Raw genomic sequence first — 25,543 nt, 5'->3', positions numbered from 1 at the left:
TGATTCATGCAAAAACCCGGAAAGAATAAATGCAACATTAAATTAAAAAAAAAACTTTAAATTGAAGATCTTTTTTGATAGTAAAATTGATAGTAAACTACCAAAAAAGGTTCAAATTAATGCATTTTTTTTTGTTTCCCTTGAATATATCATACCGAAGTACAATCCATATAATTTGAATTCATATGCTACTTTTTCTAAATTATGTCAAGTGCTTTGCATTAATCCTTACAATTCAAACTCAATCCAAGAAAATCATTAATAAATGCAGCAAAAAACTCACCGTTGCGATAATAGACCAATAAGATAATACTTTAATTCATAGAACATTAAAAAGGCAATGCGAATTTACAGATAGTTATTACAATAGCTGTGCCCAGGAAACGCTTTCAAATATAAGAAAAATTACTTTGGAAATGGTGAAAAACAATATTTTCCTCATCTAACTTTGTACAGCGCTAGCGGATTCCGATTGATCGGATTGTTCTACGGGCACTTCGGCTTCTTGTGTTTCCACTATCACTTCCTTTCCCTTTTCCGTGTCCTGCTCTTCGTCCCGGTCGATTTCGACCACCGTATTAGCTCCGCTATCGAAGCTGACCTTCTTTTCGACTGGAGCCTTCGCGGGTGGCACTGCCTCCGCGGCGTTGCTACCAATCGACGAAGTGCTTATCTTTCGTACCGGCTGGGGTTTGCCAAACGATGGTACCGGCTGTTCGCCCGTCGCTCCACCGGCGAGATTCACGCTCGAAAGCAGCACGGAAATCTGTTCGGCCGATGGGCAGCTCACGATCGTCAGATCGTCCTTTGTGTACGCGTTCAGCATAAGAATTTGTTCCAGCTTCACGAACGAACCGATGATATTGTTCTGCAAAACCAACAAAAAAGGGGACAAAGGGTGTTAGCTTGAATGCAACAAGAAATGCTTCACAAAAGGAATACCCGAATCGGTCGGAAGAGGATAAATTCCGTATCCTTGTTGGCGAGGTAGAGCTGCATCGATCGCTGCAGTCCCGCCAGTTTCGATTTGATATTCCGCAGACACTCCTGTATGATGGAACTAATCTGCTGCGGGGCGGCGAACGGTGCCATTCGCAGTGCCATTCCCGTGCTTTGACCGGCCGTTGCAACAGTGCCGGGTGTCGTCGGTCCACCAGCCCCAGCCACCGGGGCCGGTTTCGCTCCACCCGGTTGATTGCGAAGATGGTTCTGTGCCGATTCGATAAACGTGAGCACTGGCCCAACCAGCTGCTTCGTTGCGTCCTTTATGAACGTTTCACACACCGTCTTCAGCTGCCGGTCCACATCCTTGCGCGAATCGAGCAACTGTTCGCGAACCTGCGGCGTACCGTCGAGCAGAAACTCAAGCAGCGCGTTGTTTGATCCGAGCGAAAACAGTTGCTTCCGCTTCTGCAGCAGTTCGTAGGCGGCCGTCCGCACCTTACTAAAGTCCAGGCTTGTCTCCTTCGCCGTAAAGTCCACCCGAAACGGTGCAATCTGTTCGCGCAGAATGAGCAGATGCTTAATTTCGAACAGCTCGCCATCGATCGTGGTACGGTTCTGTGCGATCTGGCTGGCGGCAGTCGAAACGCTGTAAATGCAATGTGCCAGCGCTTGCTGGGAAAGGCTCTGGAAGATGGTTTTGTCGATGCAGCGGTACAGCCGCGACAGGCAGACGAGCGTACGGCGCACCGTCGGGTACCACATGCCGTGCATGTCGGCAGGCGAGCTGCCCCCAGTGCGCACCTTCAGCACCGAATCGGTAGCCGACGGTGGTGTCGCTTCGAGCGAGGCGACCGACATTCCCGATGTGATGGAGCTGCGCGAATCTACCCGCCGCAGGTGGACATGGGGATTCTGGTTTTCCTGCAGCGACAGAGCGATGCTTTCCATCATTTCCAGCTTCTCCGGGTAGGCGAGATCGCCCGCCGAGGGCCGATAGTTACGGATGTCGGACTCGAGATAGTTCTGCGCCCGGAAACCGATCCGTTCCTGTACGTCCTGCAGCAGCTGGTATACAATTTTGGCAAAGGCTTCGAGCGAGTCGGCTACGGCACGTCAAGAAAGGAGATTTTGTAGCGAAAAACACATTCAAGTAGACTGGACACTGTACACTTACGACTGTAGGACACGTGTTCATCCAGCATTTCCACCTTCAGGATGCTACAGATTTCGGCCAGCGTTTCCAGATGATCGATGCGTATAATGTAAGGCCGAAGGGTGTCGTACAATATGGTGCACAGTCCTTCCATGTAAATGCTACAAAAAAAACAAATTACGATTAACGACGACCACTAATTATTGCACAAAGCAGTCAGTCACCAAAAACCTACCTCAGTTGCGCACTGTGTTTGGCAAAAAACTGGTAAAACAGCCTATGCTCATCCTGGCAGATGTGCACCATAAAGGCACAAGCGGAACGCACCAAAGCGCAATGATCTCCTTTGTGCTTTTTGGCGAGGTCTTTAATCGCTTGATCTACACCAGCGCTCATAATCTACGAAAAAAGGGGAAACATCAAAGAGATTAGATTGCTATGCTAAGTCTAACCCCATCAAACTCTTAGCCAAATTACCGTGGCGCGCTGTGTTAGATAGTTTTGATGCAACTCTCCCAGCAACTGTTCGTAGTCGGGACTGCGATCGAGCCGCTCCTCAATCAGGGCAGTGATGCGTTTGACGCGTGGCGAAGAAGCTTGGAACTTTCCGTAGAATAGCACAAACGCTGCATCTGCCGTCGGATCGTTCACTTTCGGCTGATCGAGCGCTTCCAGCGAGCGAGGAACGCCGGAGCCCTTGGGTGTGAGTACCTGGGCTGTCGCGTTGGAAAGAATGCCCAGCACGTACGCCTTCATCATCTGTGTTGCTTTCGAAAGGCAGGCCCGATACTTCACCGCATACGCCGTAGCTTCGCTGAATGTGGGCTGCAAAAGAAAGTATCAACAGTAAAGCATTTAGGATAAGATCAATGGTGTATCGATATCGGACTCACATTCGTGCGCATATACTCCAGACAATCGTCGATCGTGTTCAGCATATCGACAAACGTCTCGTTCGAGACGGAAAACGTTGGATTGTGCAGCCGCTGGGATATGCTCTCGGCCTGGGTGAAGTACTTCAGCCGCTTCTTGATCTCCTCGCCCGTGTCGCTGAGGCGCGCCTGATCCTGCAGCAAACTTTCGCTGGCCTGATGCAGCGAGGCCGTTTTCTCCGACACAAAGTTAAACTCCTGCGTCAGCTGGCGGAGCGAATCGAGCGATACGTCGATCTCCTGCACCATCTGGTCGCATTCGCTGGTGCGCGCTCGGAGCTGCTCGTAGTACTCCAGGTACACATCGTCAAAGTGTTCGAGAATTTCGGCATCGATCGAGTTGTACCAGGACAGAAAGTTTTGCGTGGAATCGATGACGCAGGCGGACTGTTTGAACTGCTCCAACGAAGCCGGCAGCTCGCCGGATGGCGCTTGCTCGTCCTGGTCGGCTGATGATGCAGATCCCGCACCGTCCTAGAAGTTCAGCAGCACAATAAGGGATTGGTTTTTTATTTATTTATTTGCTCGTACTCACTCCTGCCTGCGGGACCGCATTTCCATTGGCCAGATCGGTTAAACGATTGATGAAATCCGTTTGCGTGGCACTGAGCGGGGCGAGCGGGTTCTCCTTCAATTCCCACTGGACGAGTTTCGATTGAATCTTGCGCAGGCTAGCGTTATCTGCTCGCATCGTGGCTACTGTGTCCATGTTTAAGCGCGTAACACAAAGCAAACCCCCGACCGAACTGGATAAAATTGTCCTCGCGAAAACGGGAGAAAATCGGGGGACGTGTTTGTTTACACCATTTGTATGATGTCTGCGTATTCGTCCCGTTTGACAGCTAATGATTACAGTGCGAAACGAAATTGTAAGTTCGTTTGGAGAAAGTAACACCTACTACAGGTAAGGGGGGAAATTCAAAGATAATCTTTCGTTCCATATTATTGTTCCATTATTTTAATGCTTTTAATATCGCACAAAAAATTAATTTTATTGCTAATAACGAATCTTTTCTGGCCTCAAGTTGCATCTCTCGCCAACGTCACTCGCACGTCAAATTGTCGCGTTTATTATGATTTCGCAATCTGCTTTTTTGTGCGAGTGTGTGTGCGTGTTTGTTTATGTTCCTCACTCCAAGGTGGAATGTATAATGAGGTGTAGTTATAGCGCTTTTGGCGATCCCCCCCCTGGGCTCCGATTTTGACAGATGGTTTTCCGCTTGTATATGTATTGATGGATTGTTTACGTTTTGCATGGTCAATATTTGGTGGAGATCAATTTGGGTGAATATTTTAGTTTATTAGAACACAGTTCGTAATTTAAAATGGAAATTTTTCTTCGAGAACTTGAAGCGTTCGCCAAAAGCGGAAAACTAACTGTCAGTTTTCTTCGTCGATTCTTCTTCCACCTAGCTGTCAAAACGGGCTTATAACTTGACCTGATATCTTTACGGTCCTTGTCCTCACTCCCAAAACAGACCATTTCGTGCGGTCAGCGATCGCACTTTAGCAGAATCGTGAAGGTTGCGTAACGTGGTCGACCAAAAATCGCACCAGACAAACAATCGTTGGGCAGTGAGCCAATAAATCCCCTTTTTGGCCTACCTCATCCATCCGGCAACACCCGTCGTGGCAACGCAATGAACGACATACGTCAGCTGAAGGACCAACAGCGCGACAAACATCCAGGCTTTGATTCGTACATCGAGTGCATGAGCCGGTCGTTGTTTACGGGGTTGGCGACGTTTTCGCTCGGGTTTGCCGGCATTTACTTCCTGCAGCAAATCGGCCAGCGCTATCTGCCGTACACGAAGAAGGGCAACATACTGGTGGCTACGCTGGTCGCAACCGGTGCCGCGTACAAGGTGACCTCCGACCGTACCCGTGCCTGCCAGGCCCGGTGGATGGCCGTCGAGGAGAAGTACAGTGTGCTGCAGGACGCGATCGAACCGGCTGTACCGTCGAAGGAGACGATTGTTTAGAGTGCGAACGGGTCGTACACACAAACATACACTAGCACAGATTTTAGATTACAATGTTAGGATTAAGTGTAAGAAGTATCGTTCGGAAGGTGTGCGTGAAGAATGTTTTACTACAATCCTTCCAACCAAAGTGCCGCAACGAGTTGGAAAGATGCCGACAATTAACACAACTCTTCTTTTGCCGAGAAAAGTACACCGATTCGAGCAAGTACAAGGGAGGAAAGCAAGCAGGCCAGCGACAGAAAGCGATCGCATCAAAACACGAAGACGATGATGAAGCATTGGATGAAACGATGAACCAACGGACGGAGCTGATAGAGGATCGCGAATACGACACGGTTGCATCCAGTGCGATGCATGTAACGAAACAGATCCTCAACGTACAGCATGTAGTGATCATACAACCGTACATCAAATGGGGACCACGAAAGAATCCCACCAAACCGGACCTACTGCTCCAGGAGGCGGAAGCGCTCGTCCGTTCGCTGCCCCGATGGAACATTGAGCTCAGCATGAAGGTGCCAGTGGAAACGCTGGACAAGCGGCAACTGTTCGGCACCGGTAAGCTGGAGGAATTGAAAGGCATCATCCAGGCGCGGCAAGAAACCGGCACACCACTCACCTGTGTGTTCATCAGCAAGGGTACGCTCACCTACGGTCAGAAGCAAACGCTCGAGCAAGTGTTTCGGCTGCCGGTGATGGATCGTTACTCGGTAGTGGTACAGATACTTCGGCTGCACGCGGTCAGCATGGAGGCAAAGCTGCAGGTCGCCCTTGCCGAGCTACCGTACATCTGGTCCCAGGTGAAGGACCAGGAAGGATCAGCGAAAGGCGGCGGTCGTATCTTTCTGAGCGACTCCCAACGACAAATGCTACAGCTGCGCGAGCGCAAGCTGCGCAACGAACTGGCCACGATCCGCTCCCACCGTGAGCTGCTGCGCAATCGACGCCGGCAGAAAAACTTCCCCGTCGTAGCCGTGGTCGGTTACACCAATGCGGGCAAAACGTCGCTCATTAAAGCGCTGACGGAGGAGCAAAGCCTGCAGCCGCGGGATCAACTGTTTGCAACGCTGGACGTGACGGCTCACGCCGGTCTGCTGCCCTGCAAGCTCGAGGTGCTGTACATGGACACGGTTGGCTTTATGGCGGACATACCTACCGGGCTGATTGAATGTTTCGTGGCCACGCTCGAGGACGCTATGCTGGCCGATGTGATCGTGCACGTGCAGGACATGGCGCACGAGAACTGTGCGGAGCAGCGTGCGCACGTGGAGCGCACGTTGGGCAAGCTGATGCAGCAGGGCAACAACGGGGACCGAGCTCTAACTCCGGAGCGTATCATTAATGTGGGCAATAAAATCGATCTAGTTACCGACCCGGCCGACCTGCGCATGGACAGTGACGGCGAGCAGCAGCGACTGCATCTCATCTCCTCCCGCACGCTGGTCGGTGTGCACGAGTTGCTGCTGGAGGTGGAACGACGTGTGTTGCGCGTTACGGTACGGCAGCGCATGGTGATACGGGTGCCGATGGGTGGGCAGGAGTTGGCGTGGCTGTACAAGAATGCGGCGGTGACGGAGTCGGCCGCCGATCCGAACAACGCCGAACGGTTGCTGGTGAGTGTGGTGATAACCGAGGCCAAGTTGCAACAGTTTCGCCATTTGTTCATTCGAAATCGCGGTTGACAAGAACGGTCAAAGTCAAATAAATGGTTTGTTAATGTTATACAGGAATATTTGTTATTGTAAAATCAGTAAAAATCTTTGCGCATTAGCATTTGTAACGTGACACCATATATTTCTAATGTTTATTATCGTTTCATCAATTCATTTACATTCACACCATTCGAGACGAAAAAAGAAAAAGAAAAGTAATCAGCAGGATGCAAATGAAACAAAATTAGTTGAAGGAAATTAGCACTGCCTAACAAAAAAAAAACTTTTCACATAAACGACAGGATTTGGTGTACGATTCACTGTGCACGAGCGATCCGATCCCTTATATACCCCATTTCACATTCCTTCACCGCAGAAACAAACCTAACAAGAGTGAAATTAATACTTTACTGCTGATTTTACCGTTTGCGTTTTCAGTTGCAAAAATTGTCAGTACATTGAATTATGCCATTCTAGCATAGGATATACATATTGCATACAATTGGTTAAAAATACTGGAAGGGAAACTAAAAGGGACAGTTAATAAGCTCGCAGGTTTTTTCACCGGTAGTAAAGGGTACAGAGAAAGGACTGGGGGAGGCGCTTGTGTTTTCGATATTGAGGAATGTAGGCCGGCAGCTTTGAGTGGAGAGCGCATAGCATTTCCGCATCGTTGCAGTCGGAAAAAAGCTATTTCAAACTCCACTGACCAACGCTTCCCGGCGACAACCTGTTATGGCTGGCGTCTGCTTAATGATATGAAAAAACCGGATTCTATTCAAATTAGCGTGTAGTTTTGCCTTCGTACTCCTACCGACTACCCCGCCACACTCATCTACTTCTGCTCGCCGAAAATTGCCTTCACGTGCTCAAAGACCGCATCCGGGCCGGCGCTGGCATCGATTTTCTTCACCAACTGCAGCTCCTCGTAGTGCTTAATAATGGCCACCGTGTCGTTGATGTACGTGTTGAAGCGCTTCTTCAAACTTTCCGCATTATCATCCGAGCGGCCGCTGCTCTCGCCCCGCTTCAGGCACCGCTCGGTGCACTGCTGCTCGGAGCACTCGAAGAACAGGACAAACTGCTGCTCGACCTTGTCGGCCATCTTCTTCGTCCAGCCCTGCAGGTTGTCCTCGTTCCGGGGGAAACCATCGATCAGGAATCGATCGTTACCGGTCGCCTGTACGGGAGAGGGGTACGGAAATGGGTCACCGATTAGAAGTGTGCTCTAGGCGCCATGTGCCAATCTCATTATAAAGCTACAACGTTCGGTTGGGGGGCCTTTCTAGCGTATGGTGGTGGTCTAAAAATAACAAATACTGTATAGATATTGCGTAAAAATGCGTCCCGTTGGAAATTCACCGAACATGAACCACGCTGCTACCGCGCGTGTCACCCAGTCTGACCCCCCGCGCAGTGACCATTTGGTAATCACTACCACCACACACCACCAATAATCGACATGCACGCATTCGACAGCACTTGATTGTGTAATAATATTCCACACACGTTCATTTTCAAGTGCGTTTCCGCCCTTATCGGTATGCCAATCCAGGATAGTATGCTGGAAGGGCCCGTGATGCAAAAATCGCACACCACCACCATCATGCACCAATCATCATTATATGCTCACCTCGGTGGTTTTGTTCATGGCATTTTCCAGCAGGGCGCAGGTAATTTCCACCGGCACGATCCGCCCGTTCTTAATGTTGTCCTCAATCAGCGCTCCGTACTCGGACCCCTCCCGGTTGCGCTCCTCGCGCAGCAAATCCCCGGCGGAAAGGTGCGTATAGCCAAACTCTTTCACTATCTTCTCGCACTGCGTACCCTTGCCCGAGCCGGGCGGACCGAGCACAAACACCACCTTCGGTTTGCCCATCACGCTAAACTTCGTTCCGAATGGACACACGGGGACACTGCCGTTGCGTACGACGGATTGCGGAAGCGCCGACGGCCGGATACACTGTTTGCCACCGATAAGCGAGCCGGACCAGCAGCGTTTGATGTGATGTAGCGTCGAGCCTGTCGAGCGAGCAATTACCGACGTCATAAAACGACCGCGAGCGAGATGGTGGATAGTGCGACGGCGTGCTGCGGGTGTGCTGACGTCACTGCTGGCCTGGCCAAACGCTCACAGAGAGCCACAACAACACGGGTGGCGTTAGAAAATCGATTGAATGCAGCAAATTTCCCGTCTCGCCGCTCTCGTCTTTTTGTATTTGTTGGCACTAATTTTTCGCGTGCAGCTAATGCCGGTCGCATAGTGGTGGCTCGGTTGGATAGAATTTGCCGCACTAATGTGACATTTTATGTGGAAAAAATAAACAAAAGTGTGGTATAAAAACAATTAAATTGAATTAATATTAAAAATCACTTCCAATTTAAAAAAATGGATTTAAAAACTAAAATATCAATTAAACGAAAGATTTTAATGATGGTCGACCACCGTGACATGTGACAGCTACGTAATCAAAACAAACGATCAAGGCGCGCGAACTCTTCGGTCAGTTGTTTTTACTCCGCAGAGGGAATCACTTTACATCGATTGCGGAATTTTGTAAAAACACATTTTTCTTTTAAAACTTATCATATTTATGGTGCTTCAACTGTGATGTATTGCTCTGTAACGGTGAAATAAAAGCAATTGTGTACACGTTTGGGAAAAATATTGTTCCAAGCCGGTGCTCGGTACATGAAAATACAGGAAGGTACAGGAACGTTCAATTTTGAAGCAGTATCACAATGGAATCGGATTTAAGCACCTGTTTGAGGCAGCTAAAAACATGCCTCGATACACAACAGATTCCTCAAGCACGCAGCATCATCGATCGCATCACACAGCTCATCGTCGAAAAGGCCGAAGAAAGCCAGGCCGAAACTGGTATGATAGTTGCAGCTTGGCATTTTTCTTCCACAATTTTCACCCATCAGCCGTTTTGTGTTATTCAACTTTGTTCTTTCAGATTTCAATCTTGAGTGTATGCTCACCTCAGCGAACGGATTGGTAGCCTTTCTGAGCAAATCATTCTCCAGTGCGAAACACTTCGGGAAGGTGATCGAGAGTACGTTTGAACTGTTTCGTAAAACAATCGAGAAACATTCGCCGTTGATGGGCAAACGGATGGTGGTGATTGTGCCGATAGCGTTACGATACATCCAATCGTCCTCCGTGCCAGCAAGGAGCCGCGAGTTGGCCGCACTCGTACTGCAGGACAGCGTGGCTTACGGATGTTTGCAAAACGAAACGTACGCACAGCTCGATCAACTTCCGGCAGAGCTGCTGTTGGTGTTTCAGCAGGGAAAGCTTCCGAATCGATTTCAGCAGAATCTGTACGAACTGTTGGGCCAGCTTGCCCAAAACTTTCCAGCCAGTATACCTGAACCGGATCGAGTGAGGGACATATTTCTGAACGCGGCGGAAAAACAGTTGCTGGAGGAAAACTACCCATCGCTCGTTTCGTTGGCGGGAGCCGTACGTGGGCTGGATCTTTTCCTGGTCCATTTTGCGCCGTCGGAAAACGATCGAGAACTGCGCAAACGACTTTACCTGCTGGTAAAAAAGCTCTCCATCTGGGAAGAAAGCCGCTCCGAGCGGGCCGTTTTCCGGAATGCTCTGCACGTGGTAGGCAACCATGCACCGCTGTTCTCGTGGCAGCTGTACGCGGATCATGTGCACTGGCAAACAATGCTGGCCGGCAGGTGGATCAAATCAAGCAGCCAGGAGGATAGAGACGCTGGATTGAAAGCTTTGTATGCATTCCACGGAGAGGTCGCCCGGGTATTGTCCACCCCAGAACTAGCGGCGGAACGTGGGCGCGAATATCCGCCGAAGGTGGATGTACTGAACCAATACGTCAACTACTACAGAAAACTGCTAAGCTCGGCCACTGTGGATCGTTTGGAGATCCGGATTGCTATCCGCGGGTTCGGAATCATGGCCGGTCCCTGTCAACAGTTGGCGGGAGCGTCGAGCATCTCGCTGAACGAACTGCTCACCATCGTATTGCAGCGTATCGAGGGCATATGTGAGCGGTCAGCGTCTAGCACGGCTGACATGCTTGTATATTTACCCGACTTCATTCAAGCTCTGTCGGAGATTCTTACCCACGTCCAACAGCTCTCCACGGTACAGCTTGTTTCGGTGCAAACGATGACGGTGGCACTGGTGCGCGATTTTTACCACATTTCCACCGCGCACCACGAGCTGATTGTACGATCGGTTGTGAGTATGCTGGAAAACATTGGCAAGCTTGGAGGAACTACCCGGCACGAGCTGCTCGACAGTGTGCTGCTGCAAGGAATCGTCTGGAGCTGTACACACGCATTGCCTTTTCCTGCAGCACTTCCCGTACCTTCGTCAAACGTAGCCGCCGGTGATATAACGCCCAAAACCGACTGGAAGCGGGACCTGGTAACGTACAAAAACTATCTTCCCCTGTGGCAGGGGTTGCTAGACAAAGCACAAAGCGCACACGATTCATCCCTGCTGCCTGCCCTCTACCGTGCGTTCATGAACACGCTGTTTGTGATAGTGGAAAAGCTTGATCTATCGACCCGCAAGCGAACCTTCCAGGACGATGATGGACAGCACCAGGAGCTGTTCTTCAGCGATCCCAACATAGACCTACTACCGACCAAACCAAAGGACTACCACATCTTTCTCAACCTGGTGGAACTGTACCGTGACATGTTGCATGGTCCGCAAACGCCCGCCGCTGTTCGGGAACTGTTCGCCGATTGGATCCGTCCGTACTTCGAGCGGTTCGTTAGACAGTCGCTGAACCGTCCGCTGGTGAGTGGCTTTGTAAAGCTAATCGAGATGGGACTTGCAACGGCAGAACGGATTGGGTACTTTCGGCAGCAGGAAGCGCCATCCGAGGATTTTCGAACGACGCAAATGTTACTGGCGTTCTATCTGGAGCAAACGATACAGCGTGCACTGTACGCGATCGGAGAGTTGCAGCTGGCATGTCTTCGCTTTGTGCTCAATGCACCGGTACGCTTGCTGGTCGATTTCATTGAAGACAAAACCCGCAAGCAACCGCTCATGGTGGACGTGTTCCGGACCGCATTCCGTTTGGGGCGAAGTTTACTGTCCATCGCACGGGCCGCACTGTACTCGCTGCAGCGTATTGTACGCTTCCGCTACCCACCTTTGCGACGAGAGATTCGGGAGCGACTGCTCCGACAGGTGCTACCACTGCTGGAACCCTTTCTGCGAACGCGTGACTCCACCCAACCGCCCGCTCAAAGTTTACGGTTGGCCAAATTCAAGCGCCACCGGACGGCAAACGTGCCGGCAGTCAAGATTGAACGCATCAAGCAACAGCATCGGATCGAGCAGAGCGTAGACACGAGTGAGCTGGTAACGTTCCAGCTGCGTATATTAAACTTTTTCGCCGACTTGCAACCGAACGAATGCTGCTGGTTGGTGGTGGATGAGCTGGAGCTAGAGTGCGTTCATGCACGAGAGAACAGGGGCAGCAGCAGTTCACTGACGCGATGGGATGGAGATAGTGGTCGATCGCTGGAGCTACGACTGCTTTGCGAGAGTGGCACCCGGCCGTGCATCAAGCTGGACAGCATTGTCGGCCGGGTGTGTGAGCTGGCGGTGGAGTGTAGTGACCGTGCGACAAAGCTGGCCGCGTGCGAGCTTCTACACACCATCGTGCTGTATCTGTTGGGCATTAGCTATCAGGATCAGCTGGCTGGATTGTGGTAAGTGCTGCCAGATACGAAACATTCATTTTTATTATGACTTCATTAACTTAACTATTGCACAAAGGACAATTAGAAGCAGCACAGCTCCTAGCACAATGAACCGCCCCTGACGTAAACTGACGTTCTCATCCATTTCACTTCCCATCGACGCTCGATCGGTTGCAGGCTTTACGTGAAACAAAAATTCATTACGAAAGACGCACTGACAGGGACGTTGATAGGAAATGTACTGCACCATTGGAAATATAGATCCGGCGTTGATCCCGTACAGCTCCGACTGATACCGGGCAATGTCATCGGTGCCTTTCGTAGCGACCAGCTCACCATATTGTACCAGTTGTTCACTCATTTTGAAGCAGCTAACAAGCGTTATGTAGCCCTTCTGGTCAATCCGAAAGTCTAGCCGGGAAACCCTACCCAGTTCACTCGGACCGATGGCAACATCCATCGATGGTACGTACGTGTTGCGGCAGGTGATCGTTACGTTGAGGATGTGTTTGCGATAACCCAGATGCATATCGAGACACTGGCCCATTTGGGTCATGTTGGGAAAGGTGTTGTACGGACTGTAGCCTCCGTTATCGGGAACTATGCGTAGCAGTTTGGCGGTATAATTGAAATCGCCCCGTTGCTGCCAGTAAGAGGAGGGCACCACGCACCAGAAATTGTTGTGTACAATGGATTGAACACCAAAAATGGTGATCCACACATAGGTGGATAGTAATATCCACCATGGCGACATGGTGGGCACTAGTTGTCAGAAGTCGTGGTTAGACACTAACTTACTGCGAGTTGTAGGAAGGCATATTAGGCACGGTTTTATTGGAGAAAGTTCGATTACTGGAAACTTCCTTCTGAAGTTCGTAACATTCATTAGCAGAGGTTATTGGTCAACAACACTACTGCTTATTTCACTCATTTAAAAGGGTCCAATCATGCGCGCAGGTGAGCAATAGTTACTCATGCACTTAAGTTCAAACTTGCTACTGTTCATTCTGTTCTGTGTATCCGATGATATTTGAACTCTATTCTGGATGGATCGCTGGACACATGTCATAATCACATCACGTAACTCACGCCACTTGCTTTGTTTCTCCTTCAGATGCCCGTAAACTCTATCTTCTTTGCTCTCTCATCTCATCGTAACGACCTCCACGGACCTCATATCCCAGCCTAGCTTATATAAATAAAGATTTACAGTCTTATTTAGTACCACGCTGCCGGATGGTCAGTTCTTGCTACGGGTGATCGGCCCCGTATATGAGACTTGAACCCACGATGGGCATGTTGTTAAGTCGTGCGAGCTGACAACTATACCACGGGCCCGCTCCGTACTGAGTGATGTTACACCTTATGTTTCTTCTGCCAATTCTACTCCTACTTGAAACGCTATAATCGCACGCATCAATACATATCTCGTTTGTCCGGTCCTAATCCCAGTAATGTTCCCAGTAATCCCGGTACAATAGAGTAATGTTCGTCGTGCGTCTATCGTTCTAGTACGTCGTTGAATTCCGTCTACGTTGACTTGATGCGGGATTATAATACAAACTATAACTTAGAATACATAGTTGATATATTTTATTAAAACTAACATTGTTTAGGTATGAATAGCCCACTTGTTATCGTTCGATAGCTGCTTCAACTTGTTCATCGCTATCCCTTTAACGCGAGGTAGCTTCTTCGTCGACCAGGTGATGAATGTCGTCAGTGTAATAATTATGCAGACCACAATGTACACCATGTCCATGGAAATAACGCACGACAGAAGGCAATGGTTCTCCGGTTGGACCGAACTAACATTAAATATAACCTCGTTGTGATATGAGCACGAGCACGTGGAGCGATAGGAGAAATAGTTTTCCAAATAGGATTTCCGCCTGTTCCTTCCCTCGTACCGCTGGATATAGGCGTCCTTGCTAAAGCTTTTGACTGATTGCAACCGTATCCAGCTAATTTCTTTCATCCTGTTGACATTTTGTACACATCCCTCCAATAATACGGTATCAGGTTCGTTCGGCAGCATCTGGTACCGGACTGCATACACTTTCGGGGGTGAATATTGGCTTGTCCATTTCACTCGCGTTGTTTGATGGCTTAGAGACTGTATGCCACTTTGGCAAACCATAGTAACGTTCAACAAACTGTCAGCGTACGTGACGTACACATCGACACAGCTGCCTTGGAACTGTATGCCGGGAAAGCCTCCGAACGGGCAAATGCCCGAAGCGGACGGATTCAGCTGCACAATCTTTGCCTTCCACTGGAAGTCTTGTACGGTGTGCCAACTTTCCGAATAAAATCCACACTGGTGTGAATCGTCCGGCATGAGATTAGGATAAGAAAAGCAAGGAGATATTAAAAAGAGTAGGACAGTCACTCGAAACGAGGTAAATCTTGACATTGGATGAGGTTCCGGTTGAAATCCACACTAAGCCGTAAAAGCAGTGCTTGTGATGGGAAACCTCAAAAAGGCAGGAACTGTTCGTTCAGATTTTTCTGGACAATGACTATCGACTAAGTTTTAATGTGCTTCATTGCTTCATAGCAATTATCGAAATTGTTCGTCGCACTTACTATCGTTTCTAACATGTGTGTTATCTTTGTACTTCTGTTTCAGGACGCAGGTATGTCATCATCTGCTTCAGCTGAGCTGCGACACAGACCTGGCCGTGTGTCAGATGTTCGAACCGTTGCTCTTCCAAATCATCCACTTTGTAACGCAACCGTCCAAACTCGGCCAGCAAGGAACGCGAGCCCTTCTCGACTGTCTGCTGGATGCGACGTCCAACGTGCAGCACAGCAGCACTATCCGCGACCTGTCTGTGCGCTGTTTGCGTGAATTTCTCCAATGGACTAACCGCCAGTGCGGTGGCACTCACCTATCGAACGATCGCCGGAAGATCAAATGCACCCTGCTGGAGCAACTGAAGACACATGCGCTGGAGTTGAACGCCTCGCACCGGTACGGGTCTGCGATGGCCTTTAACAATCTGTTTCGGTTGCTGCTGCAGGAAGATTTTCACATCGTGCGCTACAGCTTCGAGCTGATGCACTCGTACGCGATCGGTTTGATCGTGACGGAGCAGGAGCAGATCGGACTGTCGTCGGAGGCGAACGGTGGAAGCCATGGTGCCATAGTCGAACAGTATCTGCTTGCGCTCGATCATCTTGGCAAGCTGTTTGAGCAGCGGAAAGCATTGTTTAACGGGTGCAGCAGTGACGAATCCGCCCGGTCCGGTCGACGGCAGCTCATTCCAACCGAGCTCGGTGGCGGTGAGATGGAACATCTGGTGCGATGGCTATTCCGACAGTGCGCCGCACGGCAGCGGCTTTACCGGCGGAAGTGTATGGAGCTGTTTGCTCGACTTTCGAAAACAGTGCGAGATGTAGCGACTGCGGAACAGTTTCTTGCGAAACAGTTTACCCACGAACAGATTGTATCGATCTGCCTTCAAGCAGACAGTTTGCAGGGTATCGAGCGGGCTTCGACGTTGGAAAGTTTACGCAACGAGCAAACGAATCCTCCCATTATGAACATTTCTCTTTGGTTGGAGTACTTCCTTGCCACGGTTGATATGTACTGCTGGCTGCGAAGAGAAGGGCTCGTAGTGGACGAATTACTGCAAACGCTTTTAAGTCGCATTTTGCCTGCCTTCAGGTATTTCCTTCGTTCGGTGGTTAACTTCACGGTGCAAGAAATAATGTCCAACATCGAGCCGGTCGAATCATTCCAGCAAAGGAGCTACGAACAGCGTATGAGCGCGGACAAATTTGTACGCTTCGATGCACTGAAATCGGCAGTCGTTGTTCAGGTCGTAGATATGTTAGTGCTTTTGCTTACCAGGCACTCGGAGGACACAGTATGCTCAGCAGTAGTCTTAGAACTGTGGCAGGATCAAGCTACGATCGAGTTTCTTCTAGCCCTTTTGCTCAAGCCGCACCGTCTTGGACAATATTGTAATTTTTCCATCCATCACGAGGTGGAAGGCGATCGCCATCTTTGGGCGCAGCTCGAAACGCTAGTATTGCAGTTGATTGAGCGAAGCAGCGAACCTATTGGGCAACGCTTTACCATTGCACTAACCGAGCAGCTAATATTGGTGATGGAGGATGTCAGCGAACGGATGAGAACGTTATTAATTCAAAGGACAATTCAAGCCGAGGATCAGAAGCTTGCGAAAGGCTTACGCTTTATTGCGAAACACCTACGAAACCGAACGCTATTGGCCGGTACTGCCAAAGACCGCCGGATTCCTCTGGCTGCTCGCAAGCTGCTTCAAGATTGCTATGAAGCCATCGGACAGGAAAGCGTATGTTTAGTATTGAGTCCGTCTGCAACACGCTTTGGGACGATCGTTTTAGAAGCAATCTTTGGCTTAGCTGACAGCACTGGCCATGGAGATGATATCGATGGGCTGGTAGAATTCGTCATCTCGTGCAGCTTGAGTGAGGACATGCTACAGCCAAACATTCGCCACGGAGAGCACTTTCTCGTTTGCTTTGGTGCGGCAGTTTATGAACTGTTTCTTCAGAATCCATCCAATTCTTTACCAACGTTCTTTAAAGCGCTCAAGCCGGAAAACTTCTCGTTCATCGTTCGCTTTCTGTGCAACCTGATGGATTACAGCTATCGGAAGCAAGCGGCCAACACAGATAGTCTAAAGTGTCTGGTGGAAATGCTGCTGGCTGGGTGTTGGTCACCGCTCTTGGAGTGTTCGCGCCTTCAATCGAACCAGTTCGGGGCATGTGATGTGCAGTTGATCGAGCTAATGTCCAGTGTGGCGATGATATGTCCTTTCCCATTGAATGAAATTCATCACCGGGTCGGTCCTACCTATGGCCGATGGTTAACCGAGCTCATAGGAAGTACACGGTCCGAGCTCTCGATAGAGCTGAAAGCGAAAGCCATCGTACTGCTTCCAACCCTTCTAGGGCCCAACGGAGCACCGGAAGCGGAATCGCACTGGGCAGAGGTTGAGAATGCGCTCGAATCGTTACAGACAAAGCATTTTCCCCTGCGTTCAGTCGAATTCCCCCCGAACAGTCCGGAACGGATAGGTTACCTTAACTGTCTCGAGCGGTTGCTGGACGCGATGGTCATTTCCCGTTCGCCGCTGCTGCTAAAAGCGATCATTCAAATGACGGCACCCGATGGCGACGGGCACATTGCTGAGGCGGAGCTTCGCACCGCAATTGAACGCTTTTTTGCCGACCAACCGCACGAAATGCAATGCAAACGACTGCTGGAGCTTTGGGAGCTGTTTGCCAACCACGCCTATGCGCCGGTCGTTCGGGAGACGATCCTGCGGCGATATCTGTGCACCGCCCTGTGGCACTGCCGGTACGATTCGATCGTGCAGTTTTACACGCGCATCATTAGCGCTCTCTCGCACAACACCATGGTCGAGATAAATGGACGCACCGGCTGGGCGTTGGAGCATGCCCTAATCGATCGTGCGGCCAGCTACCGGCTAGTTGAGCATTACGCGGCCCTGCTGCCGAAACAGATCCTAACAGGGGACAACTGTCCGGTGGCACAGGAGCTGTACGGTTCGGCCCACGATACGCTGGGTGCTCCGGTGCGCGGGCAACGTTTGATAGGAGACTTTAGCAAACGAGCGCACGGTGTGCGGCGAGTGGCGCTTCCCACGAATGATCGCACCGTGGCGGAACTGTTCCGCAAGTACCAGTGCGCAGCGTACCGGGCACTGGTAGCACTAATCTCCAACACGAACGAGGACGCTCGCATGTACTCGGTGCTGCTGTTTCGCGAGAGCCGCGAGAAGGGAGAATTCCTGTGGCGCCATCTCATCGATTGCAGCAATGAGGAGCTGTATCTGGAGGGCACACAAGAGCAGGAGCAGCTGTCACGCACGTTCGAAAAGCGTGTTGCCATTAGGCGGGAAGGAGGAGCAGGTGGAGATCCGGCGCAACGGAAGCCAGCGCTCAAAGATCCCGGCCTGTCAGTAGTGATGGAATCGTCGCTCAGCCAGCAGGTGTTCCGGTTCGATATGAGTCATTCGATGGTGCTGTCCGCGCGCGAAGTCGCCCAAAAAGATGCTGCCGAGCTGGCCAAACGACAGCAAGGGACGCTTTCGAACGTTTCGCTCGAACGGACAAAGATCAACCGGCACGAAATAATGGCCACGGTGTGCGGATGCATTCGGCACATGGCCGCCACCAAGGTGCCGCTCGATTCGGTGGTACACTTCCTCGTCGGCTCGTTAGCCGATGCGGGACAGCAAAAAAACGTTCGCCTGTTTCTCGCGAAAGTAATCGACAACTGCCGCAACGAGCTGCAGCCACATGCGGCCCTGTTGATAGGGCCGCTGATGCAGCTCATCGTGGACGGGTACATATTTCGCGGGTTGAACCCACTGGTGACGGATTTGATTGCTCTGGTGCTGGAATGGAACGCTTCCGGTGAGGCACGCCGTTCCCTAAGGGAAGGTGCTACCGGGGAGATCGCTTCGCTGGCGAGCGTACTGTTACGATTTATTATGAGGCATGCCTGTCCGCAGCAAAGTGCACGCAAAATGGCTGTACTCCGGTTAAACCTGGAACTGATCCAGGAGGTCATCGTACAGTGGCACGAAGCGTTGACCGTACCGGCGGAACTGCTTTTCGAAATGGTATCCCATCGGCAGCCCACGGAAGACCGATCACAGCTGCAGCTGATTGCGGGCCTGCAGTTGGGCACGATTGTGCTGCTCAAGGGACGCGGTAAGCTGGTGCCATGGATGGAAAGCACGAAGCAGGATTATCTGCGAGCAGTTTTACGGTGCTTGGACCTACCGGACAGTACCAGCTTCAAGTCGGCCGCTCTACTACTAGGCCACAGTCTGGCACACCTCTACCCCGATGGTTTCCCGGAACCGGAACAGCAGACCGGCGAGCTGGAAACCTTCCACACCGAATGTATCGCCAAGCTTACCAGCATCCAGCGCGAGTACGATCGAAAGTTTGCCGAAGTTTTGTACGAAACGGCGAAAGGATTTCCCTCGATCGCCGATCCGTTCCTATCCGTGCTGAGCTATCGTTTCCCCAGCGCATCCGGCGGCGAGAAGCGCCTGTACCTGGAACTGCTGCTCGGCGGGCGGCTGGAAAAGTTTAACGACGAGCTTTACCGAGAGCTTGCATCGATGGAGCTGACGCTACTGCTGCAGGATGGCGAGCTGCAGCTGCCGACGCTACATCTGCTCAATCGATCGCTTTCGCTGGTGCGGGAGCTGGAGTATCTGCAGCAGCTAGTCGAACCGATCGGCCGGGTCGCTACGGAACCGAGCACGCCGAACGAGGTTCGTGCAGTGGCGTTCGAAATATTGATCTACATCCATGAGCATCGTTCGGCAGAGCTGTCCGAGGAGTGTCGGACCTCGGTATGGCGGAACCTGATACGAGGGTTGTGCGGATCACACGAAACTGAGGTGGGATCGAGCTCCATCCGGGGCAGAATACTGGAGTACCTTACAGACAGTGGCAAGCTGCCGAGTGACGTTAAGGAGCGATTCCTGTTTGTGCTAGCGCAACTGTACGATCCAACCGTAGAGGCGGAATTCCTTGGCAATGCGGTAGCCCTCCTACTCGATCCGGCCATCCGGTGCCGCGAGTCCAAGGATCGCCTGTTTCTGCACGAATATCTCAATGCGGACGTAAAGTTCTGCGAGTACACGATCGAGACAGCGGCCCGCCAGCGTCACACGATGACCCTGCTGACGCCGATGTTTGCGGAAACTTCGCAACAGCGGCAGCTGCAATCCTTCATCACTGGCCGAGGCTCGCAGATGGAGCAACTGATCCGAGCCACCCAGCTGGGTGGGCTAGACAGTGCAGCGCAGAAGCAGCTCCCGTTCGAACCGACCCAAGATCCCGGCCGACTCACCAAAGGGAACGAAACCTTTGCAATGCCGACGCAACAGCACACGCTGCTGTTTGAAAGTAGCGCGCTACAGCTTAACCGCCGTTCGCAGCGCACGGGCAGCAGCACTGACACGGCAGCGCAACAGGATCGCAGCTTCGAGCGTTTGCGAAAGCGCATCCTGAAGGACAGTGCGACGAACCGTCAACAGCAGACGGCATGGGCTGTCAGTCGCCATTACGCCAGCCAGCGGCAACGCACGGAGCAACGGCGTGACAGTACCTCGAAGGTGACACTGTACCGGCGCTACCGGCTAGCCGACTATCCCGATCTGCAGATCAACCTGCTGGCGTTTCTGCTCCCGCTGCAGGCCCTGTGCCGTAGGGACACGACCTGCGCCAGGCAAACGTTTGTCGCCATCTTCAACGGTCTGGTGGAGTGTCTGCTGGTGGGAGACAGCGAAGGTCGCACCGGTCGCATGGTCGGGGATGAGTGGGATCGATTCGTTGGGCGGCTAGATGAAGCGTTGAACCCAATCTTGGAGTCGACGAAGGCGTGTGATCCCAATCTTTTCGGCGGCTTGATCGAACTAACACTCGGCAAGGCGTCGGGGAAATTTACGCTCCCTCCACGCACCATCGCCTCGGTCGCCGGCACATGCAACATGCTACCGATGGGGGCCCTCTATCTGGAGGCAAAGCTATCCGACGGTGCCGAGTTTGATGACGAACCGGTGCGTACCGCCGGCAGCGTCTCGTCGGAGGCGGACCATTGGCTGCAACTGTCCACCCTGTACCATGCACTGCACGAGCACAGCGTGATGGTGGGCATATTCGGCGAAAAGCTCGACAGCGATCCGCAGCTGCGGGAGGCGATCGAGCTGGAAGCGCTTGGCCGGTACGGCCAGGCCCATCGAGCCTACTGCGAGCTGGTCATGCGTGTGAGCCGGGCCCGGGTCGATGAGCGCAACTTCTGCTACAAGTCCGCCTTCAACTGCCTGCTGCAGCTCGGCCAGTGGGACGTGTTGCTGGATGAGATCGGCAATCAGGTGACGAACCATGAGGAGCTGTGGTGCGACGAGTGGAACCAGGAAAACCTGCTCCCGCACTACGTGCACGGCAACGCGCTGCTCGTGCTGGCCGGCGATGAAGGAGGGCGCGAGTTCTATCGCCTGCTCGAGCAGTGGCTGTACATGCCGCAGCGCGAACGACACATCCGGCAGGAGTTTGGCGAGCAGCTGACGGCGCTCTACCTGTCCGCCCAGGATATGGTACGGGCGCGCCTGTTCGGGGAGCAAACGAAGCGCCAGTTCCTCGACGAATGGCACTGTTCCGGTGTGCTGTCCGAGCTGGTGCGCACGGAGTGTTTGCTGAGCGTACGCAAAGTAATCGAGCTGGTTGCGTACAGTGAGCTGCTGGAACGGTCGACCAAAGAGCTAGAGCAAGCTGCCGGCGGGTTGGTGGTTTCGTGGAACAATGCACAACCCACGGTGACGGATTCGCTGCTCACCTGGGATACGTTGCTAGCCTATCGTAGGTTTCTGTTGGAGCAGCTCGAAACCAAATGCACCAGGGAGGAGGAGGATCGGGAGAAGAGCGACAGCCTAACCAACGTCACCCAGCTGTCCAAACTGCTGTTCGAGCAGGAGCTAAACCTGCTGGATGTCGCCTTCGAGCAGGACAATGTCAAGTTTGCGGGCAAAATCATTGCAAGACTGCGCGCCTTTGAAGCGTGCCTCCGTGAGCCACAAGTTGATCAAGTTTTGCGCCGGAAAATCGCCCGAATACGCTACGATCGTGTGCGTGTAGTTGAGGCGTCCGCAGCGAACTTGACGTCTGCTTTGCTGCGTGGATTTAAGCAGCTGGTGAAGCTAAACTCCCAGTTAGTGTCCCTCGAGCAGGAGGCCGGCATACGGGGGGTGAAACAAAGGGCCTGGACGGAGTTTTTCCATCACTCCGAAACTGTGCGCACGATGCTGAAGACATCTAGCGACATTATCGAACAGAAAGATTCATCGACGCTGGTGGAACTTATGCAAACTGCAATGAATACGTCGAGCAAGCAACTAACCGAAGAGCCTCTGTCTATGGGCGATAGATTGCGCAAATTTTCCATGCAGTGCTTGCAATGTGGAATTGATGTTTTGTTAGACGAAGGTCCATCAAGCTCCAGGGAAGGTAGCGGCAGCGCGAACGACTCTTCTATGGAACAGCTTGCCGATGCTCACCTTCGCTTAGCTCGGTACTGCTACGACGAGCTGGACCCGGCGCGCACTGCAGCAGAGGAACTTCCCGTTGAGCGGTTGCTTCTCACATCCCTTCTGCCAGCGATCAAATATGGGTCTCGTGAGGCTCGGCACCTATTTCCCGTGCTGCTGCAGCTCCGGAACCTTCAAAACGGTGTGCTCGGGAAAGAATTCCACGAAAACGCGTGCTCCGTGCCTTCGTGGAACTTTCTTCCCTGGATACCGCAGCTACTGTCGTACATGCAGATAGCAACGCCCGACAGGCCACTAGCACCGAGTGGAGTGGAACACTTTCTGGACGAAGTTTTAATGCGACTCGTCCAGGAGTACCCGATGGCGCTCTACTTCCCCGCGCGTCTACTGCTAGGAAAGCTGCTGCAGCCCGGCGCGTCGGTGCGATCCTTTGTCTACCAGTTCCGAGCGGCTCTAAGCTTCCCCGTGCTGGATCACTTCGTGACAGAACTGTACCGCGTGGTGATGCCGGAAACGCGGCTTAGCAACATGATAGCCGAGCTGAAAAGGCATCTGGCCAGCGTAACCGATCAGCCTTCCTACCACACGTTCATCGAGCGTCTAGTGCCCGATGTCTTCCCGCTGGACACGAACGATCTGTGGCGCTACGGGCAAGCTTACCGCGCCGCATTGCCCCTTGTCGAACGGTTTCGAACGTTGCAGTCGCTTCATCCGGTGGACGATCGCGGTACGATACTGGCGAAGCTGCAGGAACTCGAAACCAACCTCGAATCGATGCGACCGCGCACCAAAACGACTCGCCTGCAGCTGGAAGATCTTTCCCCCTGGCTGGCGGATTACCACAGCAGTGGGCAGCGCGGCAGCACAACGCAGTTGGTCGAAATTCCGGGCCAGTACGGACTCGATCGGGGTGCACCGAGCCCCACTCAGCACGTGACGATCGTGAAGGTCATGCCGGATGTGGTCGTGTACGGTACGCTTCGGCTGCCCATACAGCTCACATTCCGCGGTAGCGACGGCAACGAGTATCGCTTTTTGGCCAAGTTTGGCGAAGATCTGCGGCAGGATCAACGCATCCAGCAGCTGCAGCGGGAGATAACGCACCGGCTGCGGTGGGACCAGCGCTGCCGGGAGCAGCAGTTGCAGCTGCGCACGTACGACGTCGTTCCGATACTGCCCAATTTCGGGCTGTTCGGATGGCTGGAGGGGACGGTGGCGATGAGCGAAATAGCGAAACAGGCCGCACCCCGCTACAACCCGGGCGATCGCGGTCAGGCACACGTGCACCACGAGTTCGGGCGCTTTCTGATGAGCGTATCGAAGCAGCTGGACCCGTCGGCAAACGATTCGTTCAACCTTTCGTCGTACAACGCGCCGGCACTGTACGGGATGGCGGCCGCGTTCTGCATGCCCGACCGGCTACAGTCGAAGTTTGTCGAGCTGGCACAGACGATCCGCGGCAACACGCTGAAACGTGCGCTGTACGATATGGCTGCCACGCCCGAAGCGTACTATCGGTTGCGCATGAACTTTGCCAAAAGTTTGGCCACCATGAACGTGACGTGCTGGGTGCTCGGAATCGGCGATCGGCACCTGAGCAACATCGTGCTGGAGCGGGCGACCGGTATGCTGGTCGGTGTTGACTTTGGCATTGCATTCGGCGCCGGAACGCGGGATCTACCCATTCCGGAGCTGGTACCGTTTCGGCTTACGCCCCAGTTCGTGGGCGTAATGGAACCGATGCGCTTGGCGGGTGTGTTGCAGAAATGTCACCTGTACACGCTGCAGTGTTTGCGCAACTGTCGTACGCTGCTGCGGGCGTGTCTGGAAGTTTTCGTACGAGAGCCAACGGTGGACTGGTTGCGAGCGGCGAGGCAACGTATGGTCGAACAGCCGGGCGAGAGTGGCCGAGCCGAGGAGCGACGCTCGGACAGGGAGTGGAACCCGCAGGTGCGTGTGGATACGGTTTTGCGCAAGTTAAACGGAGCCAATCCGAAGCAGCTGCTGACGGACGAGCTGCGGTTCGGTGTCGTCGCTCAGCAGCGGGACTTTTTGGTCGGATATCTAGCGCTGGTCGATGCGGCGGCTCCGGCCTGCACTGAAAAGGTGGGCCGGCGTGCAACGGGCACGATCTCGACGGAGCTGCAAACCGAGATGCTGCTAGAGATGGCCATCGACAGCAGGTTGTTGGGCATTACGTACAGTGGATGGTATCCTTGGTTCTAGGTTAGAATGGACTGGTATATTTATTCACCGATCATTTGTTGGGTGTTAACAGTTCGAAATTGATAATGATGAAAATGTAACGTGCTATACACTTTTTGAGAAATACAAATGAGTCACAAAACATAACCAACATACCAAAATACATATGCTTATGCTTTCTCACTTGAATGCGCTACCATCGGTGCAACGGTAGCTTTCGTAGACTTTTTGTTACAGATACAGAACCGAAACAGCAGTACACCACCGAACAACATCGCGGCCGGTATTAGCAGCTTCATCATCAGGTCCGAGGTCGCTCCATTAAGCATCATCGTGATGTGGCTCATCGGTGGCTTATGAGCGCCCAGTTGGCCGTCCGTGCAGTACGGCTCCGCTTCGAGCGGTGGCTCATCCTTATCCAGCCGCACTCTTGGGACGAGTGTGATGTACTCGTTGCGAAAGTTACACTCACTACAGTTGCCCTCGAACTGGAACGGCACTGTGCCCGGCTGCTGCAGCTTCTGGCGCCACATGGGCAGCTGGGCCCGGTGCAGGTAGCCTCGCGTTTCGATATCATCCGTCAGCAGCAGATGGCCGTGGTAGGAGTGCGTTTCGTTCAGTGGAACACAGCTGCTCAGCTCGAACCGACGCACATCGTACTCGAGATAGACCAGGTTCTCAATCGGCCATTTAACGTTCGACGTGTACACCGGACAATAAGGCTGGCGACGGTGCGATGGGTACGGTTCCTCTTCGTTGGACATTACGCCGCGCCCACTACCGCACACGATCGTAATGTTGATGGTTATGTACACAAGGCTGACATGCACCTCTATACAGTTGCCGTACTGTTCCATCCCCGGGAAGGTGT

At 52.4% G+C, this 25,543-nt stretch overlaps 5 protein-coding genes across 5 annotated transcripts; 3 read left to right on the top strand and 2 right to left on the bottom strand.

The window, feature by feature from the left end:
- Positions 1 to 285: 285 nt before the first annotated feature.
- On the bottom strand, positions 286 to 3,886 carry LOC120950846 (conserved oligomeric Golgi complex subunit 3). Its single transcript, XM_040369203.2, has 7 exons — positions 3,566 to 3,886; positions 2,992 to 3,504; positions 2,576 to 2,923; positions 2,334 to 2,497; positions 2,120 to 2,259; positions 943 to 2,048; positions 286 to 868 (listed from the first exon to the last, which is right to left on the bottom strand). The coding sequence occupies exons 1-7, from the start codon at positions 3,737 to 3,739 to the stop codon at positions 443 to 445; spliced, it is 2,871 nt and encodes a 956-aa protein (XP_040225137.2). The 5' UTR covers positions 3,740 to 3,886; the 3' UTR covers positions 286 to 442.
- A 259-nt stretch (positions 3,887 to 4,145) lies between these two features.
- On the top strand, positions 4,146 to 5,012 carry LOC120948715 (transmembrane protein 141). The gene has a single exon (XM_040365358.2). It carries the CDS (start codon positions 4,671 to 4,673, stop codon positions 5,010 to 5,012), a length of 342 nt encoding a protein of 113 aa, XP_040221292.2. The 5' UTR covers positions 4,146 to 4,670.
- A 53-nt stretch (positions 5,013 to 5,065) lies between these two features.
- LOC120948713 (putative GTP-binding protein 6) lies at positions 5,066 to 6,876 on the top strand. Its single transcript, XM_040365355.2, has one exon. It carries the CDS (start codon positions 5,066 to 5,068, stop codon positions 6,695 to 6,697), a length of 1,632 nt encoding a protein of 543 aa, XP_040221289.2. The 3' UTR covers positions 6,698 to 6,876.
- LOC120948714 (UMP-CMP kinase) lies at positions 6,783 to 8,917 on the bottom strand. Its single transcript, XM_040365357.2, has 2 exons — positions 8,301 to 8,917; positions 6,783 to 7,847 (listed from the first exon to the last, which is right to left on the bottom strand). The coding sequence occupies exons 1-2, from the start codon at positions 8,715 to 8,717 to the stop codon at positions 7,503 to 7,505; spliced, it is 762 nt and encodes a 253-aa protein (XP_040221291.1). The 5' UTR covers positions 8,718 to 8,917; the 3' UTR covers positions 6,783 to 7,502.
- A 259-nt stretch (positions 8,918 to 9,176) lies between these two features.
- Positions 9,177 to 24,813, top strand: LOC120949564 (DNA-dependent protein kinase catalytic subunit-like). Its single transcript, XM_040366945.2, has 3 exons — positions 9,177 to 9,548; positions 9,631 to 12,385; positions 15,009 to 24,813. Exons 1-3 carry the CDS (start codon positions 9,410 to 9,412, stop codon positions 24,691 to 24,693), a joined length of 12,579 nt encoding a protein of 4,192 aa, XP_040222879.2. The 5' UTR covers positions 9,177 to 9,409; the 3' UTR covers positions 24,694 to 24,813.
- Positions 24,814 to 25,543: the final 730 nt, after the last annotated feature.

This window comes from Anopheles coluzzii, chromosome 2 (genome assembly GCF_943734685.1).
Source record: "Anopheles coluzzii chromosome 2, AcolN3, whole genome shotgun sequence".
In the NCBI taxonomy this organism is placed as follows: Eukaryota; Metazoa; Arthropoda; class Insecta; order Diptera; family Culicidae; genus Anopheles; species Anopheles coluzzii.
This window is presented reverse-complemented; position numbering and strand designations above follow the sequence as displayed.